The 11,254-nt window shown below is 55.6% G+C and overlaps 2 protein-coding genes across 2 annotated transcripts in view; one reads left to right on the top strand and one right to left on the bottom strand.

Moving 5' to 3' along the window:
• PEX6 (peroxisomal biogenesis factor 6) overlaps positions 1-8,277 on the top strand; it is a gene marked incomplete at its 5' end in the record, with an annotated part of 13,525 nt that extends 5,248 nt beyond the window's left edge. The window contains 11 exons of the mRNA XM_017736946.1: positions 4-116; positions 273-465; positions 819-895; positions 1,004-1,136; positions 3,340-3,545; positions 3,629-3,690; positions 4,124-4,232; positions 4,952-5,068; positions 5,667-5,744; positions 7,194-7,333; positions 7,648-8,277. Coding sequence (XP_017592435.1) covers positions 4-116; positions 273-465; positions 819-895; positions 1,004-1,136; positions 3,340-3,545; positions 3,629-3,690; positions 4,124-4,232; positions 4,952-5,068; positions 5,667-5,744; positions 7,194-7,333; positions 7,648-7,784 — 1,365 coding nt within the window. The remainder of the gene's footprint in view (positions 1-3; positions 117-272; positions 466-818; positions 896-1,003; positions 1,137-3,339; positions 3,546-3,628; positions 3,691-4,123; positions 4,233-4,951; positions 5,069-5,666; positions 5,745-7,193; positions 7,334-7,647) is intronic.
• A 1,313-nt stretch (positions 8,278-9,590) lies between these two features.
• Positions 9,591-11,118, bottom strand: LOC103617483 (glycine N-methyltransferase). Its single transcript, XM_017736958.1, has 5 exons — positions 11,091-11,118; positions 10,916-11,029; positions 10,260-10,402; positions 9,986-10,107; positions 9,591-9,896 (listed from the first exon to the last, which is right to left on the bottom strand). The coding sequence occupies exons 1-5, from the start codon at positions 11,101-11,103 to the stop codon at positions 9,725-9,727; spliced, it is 564 nt and encodes a 187-aa protein (XP_017592447.1). The 5' UTR covers positions 11,104-11,118; the 3' UTR covers positions 9,591-9,724.
• Between the last annotated feature and the right edge of the window lie 136 nt (positions 11,119-11,254).

The following is an 11,254-nucleotide window of genomic DNA, read 5'->3' as shown; positions in this document are numbered from 1 at the left end:
GTGCTCCTGCGGAAAGACAGCGAGGTGCGTGGCAGAGACCGAGACGGGCTCAGAGAGGATGCCAGGGTCATTGCTACTCTGAGGCAGCTGCTCCTGGACAGAGACCCAGCACTGAGGTATGGACCCTGCACGTTTGCTGTGGGCATCTGAGGTAATTGCTTGCTTCTGCCAACGGCCTAGCCATGGCAGAGTGAGTTGGCATTATGTGATGGCAATGCAAGAGGGTCCTTCCAGAGAGCTGAGACCATGCACTGTCCCCTTTCTCTCAACAGCCACCCTGTCCTGGTGGTTGGCACAACCTGCAAGCCCCAGGATGTCCCGACAGACGTGCAGACTGCTTTCCTTCATGAGGTGAAGATCGAAGCCCCTTCAGAGGAGCAGAGGAGGTTGATGCTGAGCATGCTGACTGCCAGCCTGCCTCTGGGCAAAGAAGTGAGCCTGTCCAAGCTGGCCCGCAGGACTGCCGTGAGTGAAACCACAGCAGCATGTGGAGATGTGCAGGCTGGGACTGCTGGGCCAATCTCTCCTAGCTGGCCTTAGAGAAAGGGGGTAATTCCTACAGCCCTGTCAGCTTATTCAGTGGTTAATCCTGGTGCTCAGACACCAGCTTTTAAATGCAGATTTCAGTGCCTACAGACTCCACACCTTTTGCAGAGGTGTTGGCTGATGTTCAGCTCTGTTGATAAAAAATAAAGCTAGAGCTTCTAACTAGAGGCTCAAGGAACAGCTCTGCAAGGAATTTTTCCCCATACTTTTTATGGCCTAGGTGTAGCTGTGTTCAGGGACTGAACTGATGCTCTTTGTTTCCACATTCACAGGGATTTGTGCTGGGAGATTTCTGTGCCTTGCTGTCCCACAGCAGCCGGGCTGCTTGCACCCGTATCCAGGCCTTGAGGTAGCACAGGCAACAGGGCAAGGGGCAGGGAGGGCAGGGGCTGCAGCCAGCTTGATCATGCCAGTAGTGGGGCAGAGCCTGACTCCTTTCCTTTTCTTTCCTCACCAGTTTTCCAGGTGGACTGAGCGAAGAAGTGGAGAGGGATTTTTGCACTGCTGGGTTCCCGGTGCTCGAGGAGGATTTTAATGCTGCACTGGACCAGCTACATGATGCCCACTCGCAGGCAGTGGGAGCCCCAAAGGTGGGATGCTGGGGCACAAGGAGGGGGTGGGTTCTGCAGAGCTCTTGGCTCAAGATGCCTGTTGCAGTTCTTGCAGGGCTATGCTCTGACATGTTGTTTCCTGCTCTGTCCTTCCATTTATTCCTCCAGCTTTCAGTGGGAAGCAGTCCTCTTGGGCTTTCTGCCATTAATTTTCACCCTCTTGGCTTTTGAATTTGTCAGGGAAGCCCTTGCAGTGCTAATTGCAGACCAGTTAATTGGGTGGGGTGCCAGCTGTGCAGCATTTTGAGGGGCAGAGGCTGCCTCACTGAGCTCTCCCCAGCCACCTGGCCTGAGGGAACAGAGAGGCTGTGGCACAGCCTGGTGAGGGAGTTTCTTCCTCACTTGATCCCTGGCCTTGGATGCTGCACTGGTGCTGCTGAGCTGGCATGGCCTTTTGTGACAGGCAGTTTGAAGAGCTTGGGGGTTCTACAGGGAAAGTGACGTGGAGAGTCTGAGAAAACCAGCAGTCAGCTTCTCAGGAGGGGTGGGATCTGTCTCTGGCAGCTTGGCACCCAAGGAAGCAGCTTTTGGGATGATGGGTTTGGCTGGGTAATGTGGTGTTGGGACCAAGCAAAGTGATCAGAACCTCTTTTCCATGCCCATGAGTGCACATGCGCTCATCACAGGACAGGAAGCCTTGGCCTTGGAGCAGTTCCACTGGCACCTTCCCCAGCTGCCCACTTAATTCATGAAGTGAGCTCTGCTTTAAGGTGTTTGCCAAGTTTGCTGTAAGACAAATAACCTCAGAGCATGCTCAGCAGTGGGCTGTGTGAATGGGAGCTAATTTTATTTGTATTTCACATTCCTTTATTGATAGTAATTGGCTGTGGTCAGGAAGCCCATTAGCAGACCTGGATACTCTCAACATACATTGCTTTCAGTTCCCTGCTTGCACTTTCTGGTTAGTCACACATTTGTCTGCAGTTGCAGCCTGAGCCTTCTGGAGAGGATTGATTCCAAGCCTCCACTTGTTAACAGTGTCTGCACTGTGTCTTAGACTTACAATGTGCTCCCCTGAAAACAACCTTGCTGCAGTTTTCCAGCTCCTGTGCTGTCTGTAGAGCTCTTTCTAGCGAGGCAGGATAAGCAAAAGTGCAGAGGAGAGGGCAGTTCTTCCATTCATTGTCACTGCAGAAGGGCCTGTGACCTTTTGCTTTAAAAGTTCAGGGTTTTTTTCTGAAAATCCTTGTTTTGTTTGACCTGATTTTTCTGGTGATCTTGCTGGACAGCTAAAGAAATAAAATGAGGTAACATTGTCTCAAGTAGTGAAGGAAGGAGATGCAAATTGGCTGAGGGGGAAGGAATTTTGCCCTAGCTTATTTTTAAACTCCCCACTTGTGCTGGCACCAGCAGCTGGGGGAAAGTGTTGTGGGGCTTTGGTTTCTCTGCATGTTCCCAGGAGAGCTGCTCTGACTCTCAGGAGGATGTCATGCAGGCTGTGGCATTCCAGCTGTTCCTAAAGCCATGAGCAGAGCAGCAGCGTGCTCTGGGATAGTTTTTCTTAGCACAAAATAACCCAAGAGGCATTGGCTCACCCATCTCAGGTTTGGTGTCTTCTCTCTGTTCTCTGTGACCCCTCACATGTCTGCAGCTGACCCCATCCCTATCTATTTCTCGTGAGCATACATGGACTTTGTTCTTGCATCCCCCCATGCAGGAGCGGAGAGTGTTCCATACGCTGTCCCACAGGATGTCTGTCCCTCACATCCTCCTTGCCGTCACAGAGGTCCTGGCAGCCCAGGTTCTGTCCCTCTGCAAGGTGTGGAGCTCTTGCACAGTCTCACCCCCCAGGGGGACAAGGTGCCCTGAACACAAGTCACTCATAGTTGCAAGATCCAGACTTCTTTTTTTTTTTTAAATTTGTTGTTCTTTCGTATTTTTGCCTTCCCTCATGCATCCCAAAGGCTGCCTGCAGCAGGACTCTCTCCCCTCAAATCTGCAGGGAACCCTGGCAGATACTTCCCCTGGGGTGTTTTTGCTGACAGATGATATGAGGTGCAGTGGAGGATTGGAGACGAGGTGCACACTGTGAGTGCAGCATGCTTGGGGGCGTGTTTGTACAGTTTGTTTTCTCCATTGCAAAGCTCAGAAGATGACAAATGTGGGTACTGGATACTAGAGCAAGAGCTGCCCAGACACGCTCAGGGAGAAGTGCTGACAAGGGTTCTCGCTCTCTTGGCAGATCCCCTCAGTGTCCTGGCAGGATGTTGGTGGGCTGCAGGAGGTGAAGAAGGAGATCCTGGACACTATCCAGTTGCCCCTGGAGCACCCAGAGCTGCTGTCACTGGGTCTGTGCCGCTCTGGTCTGCTGCTGTACGGGCCTCCAGGGACAGGGAAGACCTTGCTGGCAAAAGCTGTGGCAACAACGTGCGCCATGACATTCCTTAGGTGAGAACTGTGTGTGGGACTGACTTCCTCCTGGCAGGGGATGGGTGTCCTCTAACTGGCTTCCTCTTCTCCCTGCCTCACAGTGTGAAAGGGCCGGAGCTCATCAACATGTATGTTGGGCAAAGTGAGGAGAACGTGCGCAATGGTGAGGATGTGCATGCTGCTCCTGCAGGTGGGGAGATGGGGCTTTTCTGTAGTGCTGCAGGGAAGGAGGTAGTGCTTAAACCCCCCTTCCCAACTCCCACCCACAGCTCTCAGCAAGGGCTTGAACCCAGCTGTGTCCTACAGTGCCTTGCAGCAGCTTCCCTTCCTGCTCTCTCTGCTCCTGTTGCTCCTGTCCCTGGTGTTCCTGATGGGGCAGCAGCCCCTCAGAGATGCAGCTGAGCCTTGGGCCCCATCCTGCTAGGTGCTGCCTGTCCCTATTCTGTTGGGCTGCTCAGGCAGGAGCAGTTGGTGGTGGTGATACAGTGGGCACGTGGTTTCCATCCACAGCTCTTCCCTGCTGGGAATGTAGCAGGTCCTGTTGCTGTTGACTGCTCCTGCAGGTCTTTTTCACCTTTTGTGCTGTCTCCTCACAGTGTTTGCCAGAGCCAGGGCAGCTGCTCCCTGCATTATCTTCTTTGATGAGCTGGATTCCCTGGCCCCGAGTCGTGGGAGAAGTGGAGATTCAGGGGGTGTCATGGACAGGTGAGTGAGCATCAGGCGTCCTTGGGAGAGCAGCATCCCTGCCTCAGCTGCAGGCAGTGCATGAGATTGCAGTGAAAGGCAGAGTCCATTCCACCCCTCATTTCTCTGTTTTCTCCCCTCTCTGCTCCCCTAAGCTCTCAGCACGGCCTGTCTCTTCTCTGAGCTTTAGTACTGCTGTTTGCATTGCCTCAGGTTCCCGATTGCCCAAGCTTGCTGTGCAAACATTTGGCTAAGACAGTCTCCTCCATCTGCTTCTGTGGCTGCCAAGTTGCCTTTGGCCTCTCCAAGGTCATCCTTCACACCCCTGCTGTGCTATCCTCCTATTAGGTGCCATTTCCCTGTGGTGGGAAACCTTTCAGCTGCTTCTGGTAGAAGCAAAGTATGTACAGCTCAGAGATACCCCGAAACAGGGTTATTTTCCCTAGGCCTCTACTGCTAAGCTGGCAGTCCCCATCCAGTCTTCCTCTTCTGAAGGACTGTCTGGGGTTTGGACTACTGTGCAGTGATCCCACGTGCTCACTGGCTGTACTAATGGAGAAGTCTGGATGGCTGTGTAAGGTGTGTGTGTAAGGGCTCTTCAGGGAAGAGAAATAGGAGCTGAAGTCCAAGAAATGGACCTGCCACTGGCCTCACTTCTTCATCTTTTCATTGGTGGCTGAGGGAGACACTGGGTGACTTGCCAAGGCCTAGTTGTAAGCATCCTGTCTTGCTCTCTGCAGAGTTGTCTCACAGCTCCTTGCAGAGCTCGATGGCCTTCATTCCTCCAGAGAGGTGTTCGTCATTGGAGCCACGAACAGGCCTGACCTCCTGGACCCAGCTCTGCTACGGCCAGGCAGGTATGTCACATCCTACCCTGCCTCACTCCAGGAGTTTCCCAGAGCTCCTCAGGCCGTGGTGAGCAGGAATATGTCCCTACCATGTTACCCCTACAGAGATTGTTCATGAAGCCCCCTGGCCCTGGCTCAAAGGAAGCCAAGAGGTGGCTGGTGCCTGTGGCTGTAGCAGCAGCATAAGATACCACAGCTTGTTGCCCCCAGCACTGTGGTTACTGCCCCAGCAGCACACCAGGGCAATGAGGGACCTGCTGTTGCACCAAACTGGCAACAGGAATTGGTGCCCCGGGACCTCTTTTGCACAGCTGCCCCCCAGCCAGTCCTCAAGCCTGTGACTTGCTTGTCCTGGGGCAGGACTTTGTATCTGCTGTGTTTGGACCCTGTGTGGTTCCCGTCAGCCCATTTCCCCAGCCTGCCACTGTCCCTCTGAAGAGCAGCCCTGCCCTCCAGCACATCAACTGCCTCAGGCTCCGTATCATCCACAAACTGGACAGCAAAAGGAGCTGTCCCAGGGCCACCCTTCAGCTCCTGGTGCACAGGGCTGAGCACTTGTGGCAGGTTTGCTGTGGCCTGTTCTCAGCTGTCTTCTCTCTGCTGACAGGTTTGACAAGCTGGTCTACGTGGGCATCATCGAGGACCGGGAGTCGCAGCTGCAGGTGCTGAGCGCCGTCACCAGGAAGTGAGTGACCCTGTGCTCTTGCAGCAGCCTCCCACCACCCTCCAGGGGGTCACAGCCTTCCTGGGGCTGATGCTTAGTGTGCTCCCTCTTGGCTTCATGTCTGAGCCGTGGGGAGCACCTGAGGTCACTGAGCCACAGCCAATGGGTAGGGGAGGAGGACAGAGCAATTTCCAGAAGCAGAACTAGGACTGTTTTTTCTACAAGATGGGAGAAGCTCAGCCTGCCTGTCCAAGTGGAGGGATTGGTAGAGTTTTCCAGTCACTGTGCCCATATGCTCTTCTTAAGGAGCTCAGACAGATGCTAATGGTGCAGTGAGACCGCAGTGCAGCTGCAGGACAGGAAGCTCCCATTTGATTCCTGCAAGAATCAAATCAAACACTCCTGCTGTTTGCCAATCCAAGCGTGAAGGCAACTCCATTCATCTCATTGCCTCTCCTCCTATGGTGCTCAGGGGTGTTCAGGCTGTGATCTGTGTGTCTTCCCAATCACTGGTTGTGTGGGATCACTGAGCAGCAGGGTTTGGCTGCTTTTCCAGCTGCTCTGAGCTCCTGAGAGCATCTCTGGAGGGAGAAGAGCAGGCCCTGCAGTTCAGGTGCAGAGGTGCCACCCCCCACAGCTAGGTGAGTAGCTGAGACTGCCTGTGCAGGGACTCAGTCATGGATAGATGTGATCACCTCTGCCTGTGGCTGCAAGTTAGTAGGAGAGGTGAGTGTGTGGGCTGGCTGCAGGCAGCTTGTCACACCCTGTGTCTTGGCCACCATACCCTCCAGCAGCTGCAGTCATGCTGAAGGAGGCTCGCTGTCTGCAGCGTGGCTCTGATGGGATGGTTTGGTGTTACAGTGGTTTGTACTGTCTGTCATTAAACATGCTCTCATCCAGCCCTGGCTGTAGTTTGTTCCCAGGCATGTGGAGCACTTAATTTATCTAGGTGAGAAGTCAAACACCAATTGCATAAACAGATGGTGTTCTAGAGAGTTCATCCTGCACCATGGCTCCAAGATTACTCCCTGCATCCTTTGTGCTTCCTAGCCTGCAACCAGAGAGGCCCAGAGAAGTTGTGGATGCCCTGTTCCTGGACATGTTCAAGGCCAGGCTGGATGGGGCTTGCAGCACCTTGTGGAAGGTGTCCCTGCATATGGCATGGGAGTTGAAACTGGATGACCTTTAAGATCCCTTCCAACCCAGACCATGCTGTGATTCAAAGTTTCCTTTGATCCTGCTTAGCAGGAGAGAGGATCTTGCTGCAGGGATGTTTCAAAGAAAGATGACTGTTGAATAAAACAATAAAGCAAACTCGTTAATTTTTTTTTTTTTGAGCGTGCAGAGCACATTCCGGAAGTGGTTAAACATGGGTACTCTGCTTGTTCCTGCCCAGTCACACTGGCTGCCACAGCTCTCCTGGTCTGTTTTTTCTGTGGCTTTTACATCTGCATTTTTCTCTCTTGGCAGGTTTAAACTGGATCCTTCTGTGAATCTCACCACCATCCTAGAAAAATGCCCAGCTCAGCTGACAGGAGCAGACATCTACGCCCTGTGTTCAGATGCCATGATGTGTGCTGTCAAACGGAAGGTGGAGTGGATTGAGGAAGGTAGGAGCCCTGCCCTTACCTGTCCCAGGTGTTGGAGCAGCCCAGCACAGGGGCAGAGAGGAGAGTTACCACTGCTGGTAGCTGGGCTGTGTGAGAAGATCCTCAGCAGCTTTGGGACCACAGTGCTGGGCTCTGGGTTATTGGCAGGCAGGCAATTTCTGCAGATGTGGTCATCTCCACCTCCAGTGCTTGGCCCCAGGGGGAAGGAGAGAGACACAGGTTTTCCTCACAGTCTCTGATGGCTGGAGAGTGGGCTTTTGGATCTTGCCAGCTGCCCCTGTTCTCAGCCTTTTCCTGTTCTTTCCCTCATGCAGGGCTGGATACTGAGAAGTCTGCTCTGATCCTGACCATGGAAGACTTTCTGCAGGCTGCTGCCAGGTTGCAGCCATCAGTCTCTGAGCAGGAGCTGCTCAGGTACAGACTCATCCAGCAGAAGTTTGCAGCCTGCTAATGCTCAACAGAGCTGGGACTGGAGAACAGGCACAAACAGGCACCTGCCTGCTCCTCTCTGATGCCTCCCAGGCCCCCTTCCTTGGAGCTTGGGTGGAACTAGTGTCAGTGCAGTTTCCCAAGCCAAAGCCTGGTGGAACTGCTACTCTGTTCAGCCAGGAGGGTGGTGGGTTCTGTAAGGGTCACTCACATGTCAGCGGTGCGTTGTGGCTGCCGGGAACATAGCAGGGTTCCTTGCAGGGACAAAGCCGAATCCCATGGTTGTGGGCAGCGTAGCAGTGTCTCCATGGGTGACAGGCCATTCATTGGTGGGGGAGAAAGGCTCAAACTGCACCTGTTTTGGCAGCAAGTGCAGGGCTGGAGGCTGCTGCTTGTTGGGTTGTCAGCCCCCAGTGAGAGGTGCTGGCCAGAGGGCAGCAGGACACAGGGCACTGCTGCTCCAGCTGGCCTGGGCTTGACATAGTCTCTGAATAAATACAGGTTTTCTAGCTCTAGGTGTTCACTGCCTGACCTCAAGTTGTTGCTTGCTGATGGTGTCTGTCAGCTCAGGAAGGTCTCTGCAAATATCTCTGTGGGCTGGGTGGTGCAGAGAAATCATTGTCCAGCAGGTAGAGAGGTGAGCACACCTGTGACCCAGGCTGGGGCCACTCTCATCCTGCCAGAATGGCTGGAGCCCGTGGTGGATGAGGAGAGCCTGAGGGAGTGGGGCTTGCATAGCTGGGAGCTGAGCTCCCTCTGCAGAAGTAGCCCAGTTCTTGCTGGAGGCACTGGGTGACAGGACATGAGGCAATGGGAGCAAGTGGCAGCAAAGAAATTCCCATCGGGTAAGAGGAAAAACTTGTCATGGGGAGAAGCTTCAGCCTTGGAAATACTCAAACCTTGCCTGGAGCAGCCTGGAGCTGCCCTGTCTGCACTAATTTGTGCTGAGCACTACTTGGCCCAGACCCATGGAGGTCCTGTCTCACCTCCCTCTGCAGCCTCACCACAGCTGTTGGTGGCATCGCGTATCCCCCGCTTCCCAGCCTTTTCCAAGGGTGCCAGACAAATAGCACTTGAGCTGTGTGTGGCAGCTCTCCTGGCCAGGTGCCTGCAGCTGCCCTCAGCCTCTGGCCAGCCCCAGAGATTGCTGGTACCAGGTTTTGCCCCACCTGCTGTAGGCACTGAGCCTGCTGACAGCTGGATCCCTGGGCCAAGCGAGGCTGTGAGGGCCTGTTCCCCCCCAAGCTCCTCTGCTAAGGGCTGGTTCCACAGCAGCTTCTGGCATCCACGTGTGAATCCCCAGCTGGTGCATGCCTGGAGCCCTGTGGCTCTGGCGCTGGCGCCTGAGCGTGTTCAGGCAGGGCTATCCCTGACCGCACTGCTCCGTGCTGCTCGATCTGGGCACCACATCTTCCCCACTGCAGCCACTGCTGGAGCCTCCAGTGTGGAGCCTCCCCAGTCTGAAAGCCCCACTGTGGGGGTGGGTACCCCTGTGTGGGGCTGAGGAGTGTCAAGGAGTCAGCACCTGTTTGGGACGTGCATGTGAGAAAAGAGGTTCCAGCACACTCGCAGGAGCAGTGCTGCAGGGGTATGGCTGGGGTGTGCAACCACCTGGGAGCCAGCTCACGCCTCCTCCTGCTTCAGGGGGGCCCCCAAGCCCCACACTGCTGGCACATCTGGCACCTGGAGCTGGGGACTTGGCAGGGAAGCTGTGCCTGCACCCATCCTGTGCTGCCCCCAGGCTGAGCACCTCCTTCCACAGAGTCCTGAGGAGGCTGTGGCTGTCCCCCTTGCCCCGTACCCATACAGGGACACACGGACCATGATCGCAGGTAGCTCTCACAAGTGTTCTTAATTAGGGGAGAGGACTCCCAGGTACCTCTCAGCCATGTCCCCACCCCCTGCTTGGACCCACAGCTGCTTGCAGCTCTCAGCCACCACAGTCCCATCTCCATAGCCTCCTCAGCCTGTCTTCTTCACGACGTGGATGAAGTAGCAGGGCACGTGGGCCTGTCCCGGTGTGTAGGGCTGGAAGTCGCCCAGGACGCTGTGCTGGCACTTTCCCTGGAAGGCACCTTTCAGCAGAGCTGTGAAGGCCTCCAGCCGGTGCGGGTAGTACGAGAGCCGAAACTTGCTGCAAGGAGGCAATGCTGGTGAGGCAGGGGCACAGTGGGGCACAGTGCCACCCCCCATGCCGGGAGCCACCTCTGCGGCCCTTCTCACCTCAGCTCCGGGTCTGCCCCTGCCTCAGTGGGGGGCACCTGCACCGTGTAGTCCAGGGTCACCATGTGTGCCTTGTTGTTTACCAGCAGCACTGAGGTGGTGATGTCCTTGGTCAAGTCGCTCTGGGAGACCACAGGAGGACATCTGTGTCCTGCAGGGACTCAGTGGCCCCCAGCCTGGGCACGATCCTGCTGCCTGCCCTGCCTGGCCCCCTTTGGGCCATGGGGCTGGGGCAAAGGGGATCGGGATGGGGCAGGGCCTGCCAGCCACCGACCTTGTAGTAGATGTTCTTGCCGGGTGGCGCGCAGCCCGTGGCCAGGATGTGATCGTAGTTGCGGTGGTCAATGACCAGGACACCCCCGGGCCGCACCATGCTGGCAATGTTCCTCAGGGCCAGCTTGTGGTCACTCTGGTCCCCTGGAGAGGAAACTATGGGGTCTCCAGGCACTGGCTGTACCCCATGGCACAGCCCATATGGCCTTATCTTACCCACACACATACTCATGCATACACAGAGACCTGCCCCCACCATCTTCCCCCAAATCTCAGCTTGGAGAACCCACAGCCCCACCCACGGCATGAGCTCAGGCATGTTCTCAGCCTCACTGGAGCAGAGCATGCCACGTGGGAGACCCACCACCCGACATTGTGGCACAACTCTGGGTGTGCCTCCAGCCTTGCCAGAGCTGTGACATTGATGCACACACCTCCACCATGACCATGGAACCCAGTGGGCCCGCTCATGTCACAGACTGGGGCAGTGGGGGCTCAGCTCCAGCCTCCCTGGAGATGTGCCATGAAACAGCAGCTCCATTGTGTGTAATCCCATCCCACTAATGACATGAGTTAGGACACGTTCTCAAGCCTGCTGGAAGACACTATGCACACGTGCATAGGTGCTCCCCCTCCTCTCTCCTGCCCCCAACTCACCTTTGAAGTCAGGCAGGTGTGCAAAGGAGTTCCCGAGGCAGATGACTGCATCAAACCCATCCCCTGGCTTCTCCAGGTCCTTCTCCAGCGTGAGCCAGTTGGCCTCCTCGATGACTGCAGCATATGGAAATGGATGAGGGCAGGGACACCCAACAGCCTCCCCTGCCCGCAAGACCCCATCCCAGCATCACCCAGCCCTTCCCAGGCCCCTGTGGGTGCTGGCTCTGGCCTCTAGCCAGCAGTCAGACAGGCCAGGACCATGGCTTGCCTTTGCCGAGCAGCTGGCACTGGCAGGTCCCCGCAGCAAGGCCACCTGGCCAGCAGCAGCCCCAGGTGAGG

Source organism: Corvus brachyrhynchos, unplaced genomic scaffold (genome assembly GCF_000691975.1).
Source record: "Corvus brachyrhynchos isolate BGI_N302 unplaced genomic scaffold, ASM69197v1 scaffold806, whole genome shotgun sequence".
Taxonomy (NCBI): domain Eukaryota; kingdom Metazoa; phylum Chordata; class Aves; order Passeriformes; family Corvidae; genus Corvus; species Corvus brachyrhynchos.
This window is presented reverse-complemented; position numbering and strand designations above follow the sequence as displayed.